The sequence below is a fragment of the Ranitomeya imitator genome, chromosome 5 (genome assembly GCF_032444005.1).
Source record: "Ranitomeya imitator isolate aRanImi1 chromosome 5, aRanImi1.pri, whole genome shotgun sequence".
NCBI lineage: Eukaryota > Metazoa > Chordata > Amphibia > Anura > Dendrobatidae > Ranitomeya > Ranitomeya imitator.
The window spans coordinates 650,324,345-650,342,000 of record NC_091286.1 but is presented as its reverse complement, the minus strand read 5'-3'; the positions used below and the strand labels follow the sequence as shown (position 1 = coordinate 650,342,000).

Genomic DNA, 17,656 nt, shown 5'->3' with positions numbered 1-17,656 from the left:
TGAAACTTCTGTAATTTTCTCTATTGTGTTATATCAATTATTTGAAATCCGTTGTCTAGGTACATATGTATCTATATATACAGAGCATTGTGCAGACATGTTATGCAGGCATGCTGCAGAGTGAGAAAGTAATACAAAATATTAAAGTAACAAAATGCAAAGTAAATGAACAATTGTCAGTCTGTGACGGTCTTCTGTAAGGAAGGGGGGGGGGGGGTTCAAACTGTCCCTGGAGCTGGGTCCCTAATTATCCCTGTCCCGGGGGCACTCTTAAAGGTAGAGAGGCCTGAGTCTCCGACCTTACTAAGCTTCTGTTAATGTCCAAAGCTGTCCCCTTCCCTCTCCCCAGGAGGCCTGGGACAGACATGTTAGTGTATTCACACATAAGACAAACAGGGATAAAAAACAAAACAAAAAGACAACTTACATACAAAAACACTCACCAAGGGTAGAGAGGAATAAAGGGAAGGATAGGGAGGAACAAACCAAATGGGAATAGGATAATAGAGAAAGCATACACCCCAAAACAGCAAACAACAATCTCCAGCAGCAACTATGAATTCCAACTTCAGCACACCAACTCCAGCAAGCCAGGAAGTAAAACTTTCACAGGCAGGAGTGAGAAGGTCTGGCCAGGTTTTTTAAAGAGAGAAAACAAGCAGGTTAGGACCAGTTGTAAGATGGGGATGCATGTGTCTAACCAGCATACAAAGAGTCCTTAACCTCCTCAGTGCCAAAGGAAATGAAGACCATTTAATATGAGGAGCAAAACACACAGACTAAATGAAAGACCTGTGATTCACAGTACATAAAGATTGCCTAACCCTGTATCTTCCAGGAGGACGTGACACACTCGTGACAACAATAGAAAAATCTTTATAAATTGCATCAATATTTGGTGACCGCCCTTTGCCTTCATCACTTCTTCTAGGTACTTTTTTGTAGTTTTTGGAGAAACTCAGAGGGAGGTTGTTCCAAACTTCTTGGAGAAATAACTACAGATCTGCAACTGGCTTCAATATTGCTAAATTAAAGGGAATCTGTCAGCAGGTTTTTGCTATTTAATGTAAGAGCAGCATGATGTAGGGACAGAAAACCTGATTGCAGAGATGTATCACTCAGTAGGCTATGCACTGTAGTTTCAGTACAATCCGTGTTTTATCAGTAGGAAATTATCACTGCCTGACTAGGTCTCATGTGACTAATCTGTATAACCTCGTCCCCACCATTGATTGGCAGCTTGCTGACAATGTACACAGGAAGCTGCCAATCAGTGGTGCGGGCGGGGTTACACAGAGCTCAACATTCTGTGCACTGCTACATCTACAGCAGAGAAAACAGGGATTCTATGAAAACTGCACGAATCAGACCAGTATGCGATACATCCCTGGAATCAGGCTTTCTTTCCCTACATCATGCTGCTCTTAGATTACATAGCAAAGATCTGCTGAATGATTCCTTTTAAAAGGTTTTTCCAGACCCATCCTTAAAGGGAACCTGTAATGTAAAAAAAACTCTGTTAATTTGCTGACGTGGGGTTAATCTGCGGGTTAATAGCATTCTAAAGTGGCCTGATCGCCATAATTAAAGTCTGGCTACTGGGAGGAAATTAATTGTATTCCTCCTGGCATCCTCCAGCTTTTCGTTTTAGAGGTATGGCTGGTGTGGCTTCAGTCACTGGTCAGTATATATTGAGCGGCAGCCGTAACCGCACCCCGCCACTGACTGACAGCCAGCTCAGAAGTGCATCAGTGACTGAAAGCTGGAGGCTGTCAGGGGGAATTAAGTTAATTTCTTCCTGGCAGGCGGACTTTCAGTGCGGAGGCCATATGGCTTTAGAGAACTATTAAACTGGAAATTAATCCCATATCTGCATGTTAATAGCATTGTGACAGGTTCCCTTTGAATGGGGTTTTCTGGTTTTGGGAGATTTCTGATCCCCCAGCTTCAATTCAATACATGGATCCTGAGTTTTATTTTACCTCCTTTACCCCAAACCTCTACATTAGTAGATAATTTCTAGCAGTCTGTGTATTAGGTCAATCTTTCTATTCCTATGGTCTCTTCATTTTGAGTATTTACAATGTGATTCCCCAGGAGATCGTCGCCACCATTGGCGGTCCCAGCAGTGGGACCCCTCTTTGATCGGTTTGTCGCCGGTGGACCTGTAGTTTGAGCCATTGTCTAAACATAGGAAACAGTGACAATTATAAACAGTAATCTTCAATTATTACACAAGAAAATCAATAGGGAGCGGATTAATTAAAGTTGTTTACTCCATTAATGTTACAACAGAGATTTCGATTGGAATTTTAATGACATTGTGGAGTCAGAATCCCAATATTACAAAGATCGCTTCCTTCACTGTCCATGGTGCTGAATGTCGAAAAGTCATCATCAGTTTACCCAGAATCTTACTTTAAACTGCACTTTATTTAAAAGGAATGTGTCATCAGAAATTGACCTATTGTTCCAATTAGATTTTTGTATTATAGGGGGAGCAGTCATGTTATTAAATTAGTATATTTAGTTACAGAACATGACGATAAGCAAGTTTGCAATTGACTTGCTTTTTCTTTCCAATTCTCCTGTGTGAGAACTTTTATCTTACATAGTGTACTGCTTATTTCTATGGAGCTCATCCACCAGACTCTGTTTCCGGCACTTACACTCCAGAAGAGGAGTTAACTCCCAACATCCCAGCCACCTCTCTCCAGCTCATTGTTTTTTTATACATTAGCTGCTTATCTCCCTCTCAGCTCCTGACAGAGCTCTTATCATTCCTGAATAATAACAATCCCCATGGCCTCAAGCAAACGCAGTTTCCAGAGCAGTTCTCCTAATCAGGGCTCTCACTTTCCTGAGCTGCTTGCACTGCAGTGTTATCTGTATTTGCAAATAGACTGTTACTGAGTTGTAGCTGGACAGAACTCATGACCAGAATTGTCACTCAAGGATGAGTGCCCACCCCCAAATAACTAGGAAATAAGGAGACTGCAAAGCTGTGAGCTTCTCAAGAGAAACATTTAAAGGGGTATTTTCAATTTATTTTTTTTTAAAAGTGTTTGTCATTATTTATTTTCTTCTTTATCACAATCAAAAATGAAAAATCTTTTTTTCATACTAGCAACTTGGAATTTTTCAGACTCTAACTTCCTGCTGTTTCAGGAAATTTACACTTACAATAGCTGCAATGAACAGACTCTCAACCAATATATTCTATTGACGTATCTAATAAGCATGTGCAAATGTGAAGGGAGGGGGAGCAGGTGAGCTGTGACATTCCCTGTTGTAAATGCAGATAGAGGTGTTACCTGCCAGTTTAGCAATATGACCACTGCTACTGTCACGCTGTGACGGTCTTCGGTAAGGAAAGGGGGCATCAAACTGTCCCTGGAATTGGGACCCTAACTATCCCTGTCCCCTGGGTACTCTTAAAGGTAGAGAGGCCCGAGTCTGCGACCTTACTATGCTCCTGTTAAACCCTAATCTGTCCACTCCACCACTCCACGAGGCATGGGACAGAAATATAAGGTAAACAAGACACAAAGATAAAACAGGGATAACAGAAAACCTCTATCATACAAAAGCACTAATCAACAATAGGGAGGATGACAGGGACAGGGAGGAATAAACTACATAGGAAAAGGGACACAACTCCACTCCAACCACGTAGCTTTAGCACACAGCACAGGAAGATGAATCTTTCACCGGCAGGGTCTGACCAGTTTTTATAGGAAGAGGTAATGACCATATCAGAAGCTGCTGAAATGAGCTGCGCGTTTCTGACCAGCATAGAAAGGGTCGTTAACCTTTTCAGCACCAGAGGAAACTAAATCCAATTAAAATGGGACACAAATCACACCATCTCTAAAGAGGACCTGCAATTCATTACCCGACGTGACCGTCTAACTCCAGGTCATCCAGGGGGACGTGACACCTTCGTGACAGCTACAGCCACAACACATTAAACAAGGATTCTATCAAAACTGCACCCAGCAGCCCAGTAAGTGACACATCGCTGGAATCAGGGACTCGGCCCCTACATTTTGCTGTTCTCAGATTACACAGCAAAAACCTGCTGACCGATTCCCTTTAATTGCAAACACAGCAGTTCCTCTAGGGAAGTGAGCCCGACAATGGTTCTCTCCACCCAACTGCAAAGTGAAGAAGATGAGAAACCAGGACGGGGCACCTTCTCTACACCGGCCCCATAGAAGCAGCATGGCCCCACTCTCCACTTCATATATCTAATATAGACGATGTGTGAGAAGAAGTTTGCAGGATAAAGTTTCCGGAGTGCCTGGAGAGCACAATCTCATTTTTCCAGGCCAGCTTCTTAAGGTTTAAATTAGTTCCTCCGGTTCAGTAAAGGAGCATGTAAGAGGCTTACGTAACGTATTGGCAGCTATAGGGATCGTAGCCAGGAGCTGCCAACACAACATCACTGGAGCCCATACACCAAACCCCCGAAGCCCCTGACAGCACGCTCTAAAATCCGCGGAGTCAAAATATTATTAAAGCAGTCATATATTTTATTTTTTATTTTTTTTGTGTGTGAAGCCGCTTACAAGTTATATAAATTCACACAGCTCCGCACTCCAGCCGAAGAAATCCTATTTTCATATTAAGGTGTACCCACTTCTCAAAACTAAAAAAAAAGGGAAATGGAAAGTTCTTGAGTTCGTACTCAGCCGTTTCTGACTTATAAGTCCGGACATAATAGTGCAAGTGTCAAATCAATTATCACTGCCATTCTATGGAGGGAATGAACAATTAATAATAATCCATACATACCCAATTATTTTGTTTTCAGGTGGAGGATAGGATTTTTTTTAAATTTAATGCATGTAACTATAATTTTTGGAATTTGGCTTACGGTAATTAAAAATTGTGCACCATTTTGCTTATAAAGGCGCCATGTTTCCCTGCACATTCTGCCTTAATGTGGTCATAAATCAGCTAAGAGGAGCTAAAAAAAGGGCAGAAACTCTCCCAGGAGGAACTCACTGACGGATTCTCAGTTAACTCATCCTACAGCCAGCAATAAAAAGTGCAAAACAGAAGATACAGAGGGAAAATGGTGCAAATATTTGAATGCAATCCAAATACGAGAATGATTTTTAGTAGAGACTAGCTGAGGAGTCCGGCGTTGCCCGGGCATATTAACTAACTGTGTTATAACAAATTATAATGATTATCCTCCATCTCATAGTCTCGTGCCCATATATTTATCATACACATCCTCCACCCCATAGTCCCGTGCCCATATACCCATCACACATCCTGGATCCCATAGTCCCATGCCCATATACCCATCATACATATCCCCCATCCCATAGTCCCGTGCCCATATACCCATCATACAAATCCTCCATCCCATAGTCCCGTGCCCATATACCCATCACACATCCTCCATCCCATAGTCCCGTGCCCATATACCCATCATACATATCCTCCACCCCATGTTCCCGTGCCCATATACCCATCATACATATCCTCCATCCCATAGTCCCATGCCCATATACCCATCACACATCCTCCATCCCATAGTCCCATGCCCATATACCCATCATACATATCCTCCATCCCATAGTCTCGTGCCCATATACCCATCATACATATCCTCCATCCCATAGTCTCGTGCCCATATACCCGTCATACATATCCTCTATCCCATAGTGTCGTGCCCATATACCCATCACACATCCTCCATCCCATAGTTCCGTGCCCATATACCCATTATGACATCATCTTCGCCATGGCAACTTATTATGACATCATCATCACCATGGCAACCATTATGACATAACCGTCACCATTGCAACCTATTATGACATAATCGTCGCCATGGCAACCATTATGACATCACCTTCGCCATGGCAACCTTTATATCATCATCGCCATGTCAACCATTATGACATCATCATCGATATACACACACATACATATATATATATATATATACACATATACATATATATATATATATATATATATATATATATATATATATATATATATATATATATATATATATAAATAAGATGAGCAAACCTGAACTATAAAGTTTGGGGTGAGAGAGAGAGATTTTCTCCACCTCCAAAGTTCAGGTCCCCATTGATTTTCATGGGGTTCAAGTTACGGCACAGTTTTGGTACCCAAACTGAACTTTGAACTAAAGTTTTGGTCGAACCAGATGTTCCCAAACTTCAACCGATCCACTCATCCCTAACGTTTAGCCAAAAAGTAAAAAAAAATAGTAAACAAATTAGAAGGAAAAAAATAGTCCCCAAAGGTGAACGCCAAATAGAGTCAGGGTGGACTACTTTGAGCCCACCAAAGTGAATGGGACTCAGTACTTAACAATAAGCCATGCAAAATACCTGTAGGTATATGTCTTCTGCTGGATCTCATGAGCCTTGTTGTAAATGGGGTCTTTTATCATATGAGGGTCCACCAGAGGTTCCTCACATGGTCTCTTGGACCAGTCCGACTTTGACATTGCCCACAAAAAAAAGTATGACCTATTCACAAGACAAGTGACAATTAAATAACTGTACCCATTGCTAAAAAGAAAGTTCTTAGTCCCTGCTCTAGAAGAATTGGAATGATGTGGTTGTTGCGCATGCGCAAAACGATTAATTTCAGGGTTTATAGGACTGATAGACATAGCCCAATAGAGTAGTAGTAGAGCTATTTCCATGGGTCCAACAAACATTAAATACGGTGATGTTTGTGAACATTACTCTATTCCCGTTCCTCTGAAGCAGGCGCTCAGGACTAACGTTGTGATGGGTACAGATGGTGGGACCTCCGGCGGGCTCGGACTGGCCGTCAGGAGAACAGGAGAATCCTCCGGTGGGCCGCACCTCTCTTATATGAGCAGTACTTGGCACAATATACTTGAATCACTTTGTACAGACAGAAGCAGAATCTTATTCATTTACCAATCTACCCAGCTCATTGTTATATAGCTTTGTGATTGAGGATAATGTGACATTCCCATGTAGCCGAAAATCGGGGGCCTGGGGTTGGTTACTGGTGGGCGGTTGGCACTGCCTCTGGCGATCATTTTTTTAGCTCCTATCCCGTGGTGACAACTGTGGATGAGATACTGAAAACTTTGAAACTAAATCCCAGAATTTTTTATGTTACCTTTTAGGGGTATACAGTATTTCCCATATTTTAGGCTTAGCAGAGATGCAAAATCTCCATGAGGGGGTTTTATCTGTGTCACATGACTAAATGGCTCCATAGATTAAGGCTACGTTCACACGTTGCATTTTTGCTGCGTTTTTTTTTTTCTGCAGGCAAAACCTGCTCTCTTGGCAGTAATGAAGCTGCTTACAAAAAGCAGGTTTTGCTGCGTTTTTTGTTGCATATTTGCATTTTTATTGCCTCTTGTGCATGTTGATAACGTTTAGTGCCCCCCCCCAAAAAAAATCAATAAGGTTTTTGCACCAAAAACGCAGCAAAACCTGATAACCGTGTTTTTGTTGTTGTTGCGTTCTTGTACTACTCATTGGGTGGAAAAAATGCTGTAAAAAGGCTTAAAGAAGTGACATGCTGCAGTTTTCCAAAAATCAGTCAGTGAAAAAAAAAACTATGTGTGTGCATGAGATTTCTGAAATCTCACAGGCTTTGCTGGGACTGTAAAACACAGCTTCAAATTTGCATATAAAAAAAGCAGCAAAAAAAACCCCAAAACACAGCAAAAACGCAATGCGTGAACACAGCCTTACACTAAACATTTTCCTTCTCCTTCTCGCTTCGTCCTAAGCTGTTTATACGCCTTTGTAGTATCAGACGGTGCTGAATTATCTGTGCGGCTCCGGACATTGCACCTTTATGGATGGAAATTCACCCAGGAAGCAGCTTTGTGTCATTTGCCAGGGATAGAAACACCAAACAACTGAGACAAAATAACTATAAGACTTAAAAGATCGAAGGTTGTCAGAGAATATTTAGTAAAATGGTAGCCTGGTACAGCAGAGATGAGTTTACGGGCACAGAAGGGATGAATTTCTCACATGTTACAGAGGCTTGTCTGTAGCTGATGGTGAATATCACTATTATTGGTCTCCCTGGCCAAAAACATGCAAAAGTTTTGGCCTACGTTCCGTGGATTTTTATTTAACTTGATTCTTTATATTTCCATTGCACTAAATTCAGTAATTTAATATTTTCAAGGTAATTTTTTATTTAGGTTTCCGTCAAATTTTGCGTAATTTTAGGGATGATCATTTTATTCAGAAAGATTAAAAAAAATCGCACTGTAATGTCACGTAACGTCACAAGAAATTTGAGATGTTACAAATGCTTCAAAAGGATCTGTCACTTGCGATAAATGACTTTGTTTCGACCTGGAATAAATGCTGTTGCTCTATCGAATCCGGCGATGTTTTTCTTTTGTTTCTGCTCCTCACCGTTCCTGAGCTATGGCCCCTTCTTCCCTGTTTATAAATCTAGTCTTATTAGCCAAATGGGTGTGGTCCTCAAAAAGAATACAATAGGTCAGGGTTGATGATCATGCCCATTTGGCTTACACAGTAGATTTTCACGAAAGGAATTTGGGGCTTATCTCAGGAACGGAGAGTCGCAGGAACAAAAGAGAAATGTTGTGGGATTCAGGAGAACGGCGGGGTTTACAACGGGCACAAAAAAAATATACATATTTATGACAAGTGAAAGGTTTTCTTCAAATCACATGTATGTAAGTGATTTAATTCTGTATGATACAATATGTTTAGATTCTGTTCACGTTTCTGCTATGATTTCTGTTCCTAACGGCAGCCACGGTTGTCACTCGACCCCATTGACCTAAAATTAGGATCGTTGGGTTTATGTAACTGTGACAGCAAAAATGGAAAATAAAGCCCAAAAGTGATCATATTCAAATTAGAATCCCCCTTATAGGAGTTGTCCAGGACTATTACATTTCTTTTTTTTTTTACTATGGGCTTAAAAACTAACAGAGGTCATTACCTGCCGGTTCGACCCGGTGCCGGCTCAGAGCGGCCAGTGACCGTTTCAGCAGCTCCACAGCTTCTTCTTGGCTGCAAACATCGTGGTGATAGACAGCCGGCTCCCCACAGTTAGGAAGTAATCTACAAATATTTATCACTTTTACTCCAATCCTGGCCGGTTCCACCAACATTTTGAAAAAATAGGTGGATCTTAACTTAGAGCAGTAACGGCTGAGAGCGGCGAATAGAATCATCATCATTAACTCAAAATAAAATGGCAGAAATTACGGCAGAAATTACTCCGGTCCCTGTCTCAACACCAACTACAAGACTCCAGTCCATGGTTGGGGCGCGTCAGCTGAAGGATGCGTAAAATTCATAATTGTTGAAGAATTGGGTACATACGGTTCCGTTAATTATTGCATTTGTGCCTTTTTGTGTCTACTTTTTGATGTTTTTTTTACTTTAAATTTACACCTTATTTTTCTTTTAATTTGCGCCTTTTTAATGTTTATTTTAATATCCACGCTCTAGTTGAGGTTTAGATTTTCCAAAATGTTTTTACTTCATTCATAAAATTCAGATTTTTTTTTAAAGAAGCCGTATGATTTTTGCCCAAATGTACTCCAGTCTCCGACACTCGAGTGATTTTATGTATGTCTGATATTTTTAACAACTTTTGTACTAAAAAGAATATTTGATGTAAAAATGCAGTACATTTTCTCAGCCACGTGCGCTATTTTGAAGAATTTGGCGCAAAAAAAAAATCACAAAATAAAGTGACTTAGAATACAAACAAATTGCGAATGATGAATTGGACCCTTCGTGTTTTGGGAATATTAAATACTGACTCTGCGGATACAGGAAGTGTTGCGGTTACTTTCACATTCAAGATGTCCCCGCTGGAATGCTTAAAGGGGTCACAAATAATCTAATAATAGAAAAATTAAATAATGTGGTTACCATGGATACATGGCGAAAGTTCTGAGAAAATAATTACTGGTTTGCCTGTAATAATGGTGTTTAAATCGTGTTTTTTTTTTAACAATGCTGGGATAAGTACAACTAGTAATTACAGAGGTAGAATTTGCATTTTTACTGTCCTAATCATTGATAAAGCATTAAATAACATTTTGGGATTAGTTTTTAACAGGTCCAATTTTTCGACAACTTTGAAATGGAATTTCAGTGGGTGCGGCGTCCTGGAGGAATGTCTAAAAATCAGTTTGAATGGTGCTCAGCAATTGCTTCCCTCAAATTCATTCTTCAATGCTAAAGTCAGTAGATAAATGTAGCATGAATGGCACATAAGTCTCCTTACTCTGACATGCCAGGCCTGGCTTGTCACTTTACACAAGGACAAATATTACCGTAAATTTCATTTACATTTTTCGTTTTTTTTTTTTTTTGCCGTTTTGTTTTTTCCTCCACTTTTTCCAAAAGCCATAACTTTATTCTTTTTTTTTGCCAACACCATACGAGGGTTTCCTTTTTTTTGACGGACGAGTTGAAGTTTTGAATGACACCATCCATTTTATAATATAATGTACTAAACTATGGGAAAAAAAATCCCAAGCGCGATGAAATGGTGAAAAAAAAATCAAATTCCGCCATTGTGTTTTTCTACAGAGTTTAATGTGCAGTAAAAATGATGATTCGAGATACTAAACTCGCATCATTTTTTCTATTATTAAATTTTAGAAAGTTCAGAACTTTGTGAAAAAAAATAATTTTTTGTGTCCTTAATTTCCGAGACCTCAATTTTTTTTTAATTTTCAGTGTATGGAATAGTGTGAAGATTTTTTTTTGCATACTAAGCTGCAGTTTTTAATGATAATATGTTGGGGTACATATATGATGTTTTTTTATCACCTTTTATTACATTTTAGAGGGGAAAAGAGTGTGTTGACCAAAAAATAGCAATTTTAGCCTTTCAATTTTTTTCTTATCTAATAATTTTATATTTTTATTAGATTGGACTTACATGGATGGGCAATACCAAATATGCCTATTTATTTTAATGTTATTTTTTTAAGTCTTTATTTTTAACTTAGCAAAAGGGGGTGATTTAAATTTTTATGTTTTTTTTTAATCTTTTTTTAATTTTACACTGTATTTTTTAAGTCTACTAAACTTGAACCTGTGATTGATCATGGATCTAATGTCAGGTTCCCTTTTAAGGTACCGTCACACTTAGCGACGCTGCAGCGATACCGACAACGATCCGGATCGCTGCAGCATCGCTGTTTGGTCGCTGGAGAGCTGTCACACAGACCGCTCTCCAGCGACCAACGATGCCGGTAACCAGGGTAAACATCGGGTAACTAAGCGCAGGGCCGCGCTTAGTAACCCGATGTTTACCCTGGTTACCATCCTAAAAGTAAAAAAACAAACACTACATACTTACCTACAGCCGTCTGTCCTCCAGCGCTGTGCTCTGCACTCCTCCTGTACTGTCTGTGTGAGCACAGCGGCCGGAAAGCAGAGCGGTGACGTCACCGCTCTGCTTTCCGGCTGACCGACGCTCACAGCCAGTACAGGAGGAGAGCAGAGCACAGCGCTGGAGGACAGACGGCTGTAGGTAAGTATGTACTGTTTGTTTTTTTTACTTTTAGGATGGTAACCAGGGTAAACATCGGGTTACTAAGCGCGGCCCTGCGCTTAGTTACCCGATGTTTACCCTGGTTACCAGTGAAGACATCGCTGAATCGGTGTCACACACGCCGATTCAGCGATGTCTGCGGGGAGTCCAGCGACCAAATAAAGTTCTGGACTTTCTTCCCCGACCAGCGACATCACAGCAGGGGCCTGATCGCTGCTGCCTGTCACACTGGACGATATCGCTAGCGAAGACGCTGCAACGTCACGGATCGCTAGCGATATCGTCTAGTGTGACGGTACCTTTAATGTAACTGGCATTCACAGAGGCATCTAAATGGCTAAATGGCAGCGATTGGAGCCAGCTCTGGTTGCTGTTATTAGAGGCAGGTGCCGGCTGTGGAACAATAAATGATATATGTTGAATATTTTCCAGACAGATATCCAAATTCACAGTTATTCCTAATACAAAGTAGTTGGGAGAAGTGACACATATACAGTATCTTAAGGTAAGAAGTTCAGAAGGACGGCGCAATGACAAATACTTGAGAATATATATATTTTAGGGTTTTTTTTTTCCTGGGAACCCATGAGTTCCAGAGAAGAAGCAATTTTTATAACACTACAATAAATAAGATGGAGACAATTTACAGAGGAGGAAAGTTTTATGAGGAGGAAAGTTGAAACTACAAATCGTTGTTTCTTTAAAGGGTTATGGCCAATATTAAAAGATATTACCTATCCAATCATTTGGGGTAAGATTTCTAGGACCCACACCAATCCTAAGAATGGGGCACTGAAATGGCCGGAGCATGAGCGACACTGCTCCATTTAATCTCTATGGGACTGCCGGGGATAGCAGAATAATTGGTCATTTTTTTCCTGTAGTACCAGAAAGAATGAATGAAGCGGTGGTGGGCATGCTTTATTCTGATGGGGCGTTTAAGAACCCCATTCACAGGATCAGTGGTAGTCCCACCACTCTGATCAAAGAAGAATATTACACACTGAGGAAAGACAAATCAACTGGCTTAGGTCACCAAAAGAGTCAATATACTTTAAAGCAGGGGTGGGAAACCTCCGGCGATGTCCTTTTCTCATGCCCCCATGCAGATTCCCATGGACATCATTGCTCAGGCCGGCCCTTTAATTGCTCCTTTCAATGCGAGCACGCGCATGCAATGTTCACTATTGAACGCTGCAGTGCATGCAATGAAGGATTATGTCCTAACGTTGGCCAGTGCCAGCATCACAATGTACTTTGTGTGCAGAGTCAGCGCACTCTGCTCTCCAGTCCATGAAGAGAGCAGCCCCAGCATCTACTATATGATGCTCCAGCCCCCGCATCTCCTGTGATGTAAATGCTCCAGCCCCAATCTCTTCTATGTGATGTGCATGATGCAGCCGCAGCGTCTCCTGTGATGTATATGCTCCAGCCCCAGCTTCTCCTGTGTGATGTATATGCTCCAGCCCTCGTGTCTCCTATGTGTTGCATATACTTCAGCTCCAGTGTCTCCTTTGTGATGTAAATGTTCTAGTCACAGCTATGCTCCAGCCCCAGCGTCTCCTGTGTGATGTATATGCTACAGCCATAGCATCTCCTGTGTGATGTATATGCTACAGCCATAGCATCTCCTGTGTGATGTATATGCTACAGCCATAGCATCTCCTGTGTGATGTATATGCTACAGCCATAGCATCTCCTGTGTGATACATATATGCTTCAACACTGGTGTCTCCTATGTGTTGCATATACTTCAGCTCCAGTCTCTTCTGTGATGTAAATGTGCCAGTCACAGCTATGCTCCAGCCCCAGCATCTCCTGTGTGATGTATATGCTTCAACACTGGTGTCTCCTATGTGTTGCATATACTTCAGCTCCAGTGTCTCCTGTGTGATGTAAATGTTCCAGTCACAGCTATGCTCCAGCCCCAACATCTCCTGTGTGATGTATATGCTCCAGCCATAGCATCTCCTGTGTGATATATATGCTTCAACACTGGTGTCTCCTATGTGATGTATATACTTCAGCTCCAGTGTCTCCTGTGTGATGGAAATGCTCCAGTCCCAGCTATGTTTCAGTCCCAGCATCTCCTGTGTGATGTATATGATTCAGCCCAAGTGTCTCCTGGTTGATGCATATGCTACACCCCAGTGACACCTATGTGATGTATGTGCTGCAGTCCCAGAGACTCCTATGTGATGTTTATGCTGCAGACCCAGCATCTCCTGTGTTATGTTCATGATCCAGCCCAAGAGTGTCCTGTAATATGTATGTGCTCCAGCCCGAGCATCTCCTGTGTGATGCATATGCTCCAGTCCCAGAATCTCATGTATTCTCATCTCATATGCTCCAGCCCAGTTGTCTCCTGTGTAATGCATATGCTCAATCCCCAGTGTCCCATTGTCTCCTATGTGATCTATATGCATAAGTCCCATCAGTTCCTATATGATGTATATGCTATTAGTGATGAGTGAGTGTACTCGTTGCTTGGGTTTCCCAGAGCACGCTCGGGTGGTCTCCGAGTATTTGTGACTGCTCGGAAATTTAGTTTTCCTAGCCACAGCTGGATGATTTGCGGTTACTAGACAGCTTGATTGCATGTGGGGAATCCCTAGGAACCAGGCAACCCCCACATGTACTCAGGCTGGCTAGCAGCCATAAATGATCCAGCTAAACTAAATCTCCAAGTAGTCATAAATACTAAGAGATCACCCGAGCGTGCTTGGGAAAACCAGAGCAACGAGAATACTCGCTCATCACTATATGCTACAGCTCCAATGTCTCCTATGTGATGAATATGCAGCAGTCTCGGAGTCTCCTATGTGCTGTATTCAGCAGACCTCCCACTGCTTGAGTTCTATGTTATGTGAGCAGTGATGAATTCCCCACTGTGATGAGACATGCAGTGTAATACACATCTGTGTTCAGAACTTTCTACTTCAAGTTCACTTCAAAATTCATCGTGAACAGTCATCTGTGTTCCAGACCGACGCAAATCTGTAAAAGCAGTTGCAAGTGGCAACATCATCAATACCACCTAACATCACAGCCGCACCAAAGAGAAGCAGTTCCAGCCATTACATTAAGAAGTGGGGGTAATTAAATGTTTTAACGCTTCACCTGTATTCTCTCTGGAACTATGGTTTGGAAACAGAGCACAATTCCCTTTGAGATTGAGGCAGATGTTCTATGACAGCATTAGATATGTACTATCAACACTTTTCAGCTCATTTGTAAATACATATATTAAGATTACAACACGATGGCTACAGTTATTGCAATCTAAAGCACAAGCTCCGACATACAGTACCTTACAGTATTCAGTGTATCATAGTCTTATAGTAGGAATACATTCATACAATGGCCTTACATCCTTAAAACATAAGCAGACTTGTTTTTAATGAATCCACTAGATATATCAGTTATGCATTTTTGCAGTATACTTCATTATTTTATTTTGCTTTCTTTTCTTTCAAACACTATATTGCAGTCCAGTTTCAGTTCCGGGTTTGCGCTTCTTTAGAAGTCGTTTTCAACGGCTGCTCAGAAGGATCTGTATTTTTTTTGGTAATATGCATGTAATACATAATTTTTCTTATATACTTCATTACCTTATTTTGTTTTCTTCTCGTTCAAGCACCATACAGCAGTGCAGTTTCAAAGCCCAGTTTACTCTCCTTTAGAAGCTGCTTTCCACTGCTGCTCAGAAGGATTTGTAATTTTTTTGTAATATATAATTTTTTGATATACTTCATTACCTTGCTTTCTTCTCTTTCAAACACCATATTGTAGTACATATTTAGTGCCCAGTTCACCCTCCTTTAGAAGCTGCTTTCAACTGCTGTTCAGATGGATCTGTTTTTTTTTGTAATATATATTTTTTTTATATACTTCATTACCTTGCTTTCTTCTCTTTCAAACATCATATTGCAGTACAGATTTAGTGCCCAGTTCACTCTCCTTTAGAAGCTGCTTTCCACAGCTGCTCAGAAGTATTTGTAATTTTTTTGTGATATATAATTTTTCTGATATACTTCATTGCCTTATTTTGCTTTCTTCTCTTTCAATCACCATACTGCAGTGCAGTTTCAGTGCCCGGTCCATGATCCTTTTACAAGCTTCTTCCAGCTGCTGCTCTGAAGGATATGTACAGTATGGTATATTCAAATAGTCTGTGAATGGAAATTCTCCTATTTGACTATGGGACATTATCAACTCTTAGCCTCTCAACCCTGCGCTGAGCCAGTGAAATTCCCATACTCTTTTCTGAGCAGCAGTTGAAAGCAGCTCTTAAAGGAGAATGTCCTGGCAAGTGAAACAGCAGTGCAGCACAGTCTTTCGGAGAGAAACCAGCAAAATAGGAAATTAAGAACAGTATATTACAAGAATTCATCACTTTGAAATGCATGGAGGATAATCAAATGTAAAAAAAAACCAGTTTAGAAACTCTCAATCATTTCCACTCTTTATCAGAGGTGAATCTACCCTTCAACTATAGACAAACAAGCAAAATGTTTTGGTTTTTTTCAACGACTGATTTCTGCTACTGTTATACAAGGCAAATACATGTAAATCTGCTGCATATCAGCCCTGTGTGCACATACCCATACAGTATCCCTGCACAATACCAGTCTTTTACGGTATCCATAGGACATATCAGAAATAATAAGCCGTGAAACCTCTTCTCCTACCTGTGCTCTATTTGCCGGGTCTTTCTTGATCCACTTGATCACCGTCTCATAGACCAGTTCTTCAGCTTTAGTGTTCAGGCTGTCATTGGAAATGTACGAGACAAAATCTTCTCTGGAAATATTCAGGATCTCCTCCTGATTGGCCACCTCAGGGAAATTCTGCAGGGCATATGCCTTGGCCATATTATACAGCTCCACGCATTGCATGGCTTCTGCCATGGCCAAGATGCCCAGGCAGTTGTTGGCAGTCAGCTGTTTTTCTGCATAGAGAAAGACAAGCAAATCACTTGTATTTTAGAGGTTGTTGCTGCGCGCTGACATTACAAGCACTACATCACATCAATCTGCTTTATGCCATCTGCTCATGATTAATTATGGAAAGGCTAGTAATTAGAACTTTATAACTTTTTTTCTGATTGTTTATTACGTAACACGTTGAATATAAACATTTGTCTACGACTTTTTTAGTAATATTTATCTTGCTCCTGTTCCCCTCCATAACACATAAATAGACAAGTCACTGCCTTGAATATGGTCAACACCCTCGTCTTCTGCTGCTATTAGCATTCCCTTCTAATTGGTTATCGAGTCCTCAAGTCCCCACTTATTTTATACCTTTGTACTTTTCATGTGCAGCCTATACCACAATGAAATGAGTAGACAGGACAGGTCACTGCCTCTTACAAAATCAGAACACTCTTCTCCTACTGCTCTAATTATTTCATATTCCACCAACTGTCTGGCAAAAGGGGACTCAGACTCCACGTACTTCATGACTTGTGTATAACTATTTACACTGTAACACAATGAGACAAATAGACTAAACAGGTCACTGCCTTGAATATGATCAACACACTCGTCTTCTGCTGCAATTATCATTCTCTTCTAATTGGTTATCGAGTCCTCAAGTCCCCACTTACTTTATAACTTTGTACTTTCATATGCAGCCTATACCATAACCATTTACCCTGTACACAATAACACAAATAGACTAGACATGTCACTGCCTTTCAAAAGGTCAGTACACTCTTCTATTGCTGCCGCCTGCTCCTAAACTAAACGCCACCGGTATATTACACCATGGCCCATTACATACCAGTATATGCAGCCCTTGTCATCACTATAAGGCTATGTTCAGACTGAGTTTTTTGAAGATCTTTGAAAATTGTTTCAAAAAAGCATTTTTTAATGGAAAATACACTTTGCTGTTTATATTAGGTTTTTTTTAACCTCTTCACTACCTTTGACGTATTTGTACGTTAAAAGTAGTGTCCCTGCCTTTGATGCAGGGTCACTGGCCGAGATTTAGAATGAAGCAGAGCTGAGGAAGCTAACCCCGCCCACACTTCAGTCAAGCCCAGCTGTGGTGTGGGCGGGGCTAGCTTCCTCAGTTC

At 40.9% G+C, this 17,656-nt stretch overlaps 1 protein-coding gene across 2 annotated transcripts in view; it reads right to left on the bottom strand.

Moving 5' to 3' along the window:
• Positions 1 to 17,656, bottom strand: part of KLHL29 (kelch like family member 29) — a 991,490-nt gene that overhangs the window by 211,263 nt on the left and 762,571 nt on the right. For both annotated transcript variants that reach the window (XM_069728156.1, XM_069728157.1), the window contains exon 9: positions 16,263 to 16,522. In XM_069728156.1, coding sequence (XP_069584257.1) covers positions 16,263 to 16,522 — 260 coding nt within the window. The remainder of the gene's footprint in view (positions 1 to 16,262; positions 16,523 to 17,656) is intronic.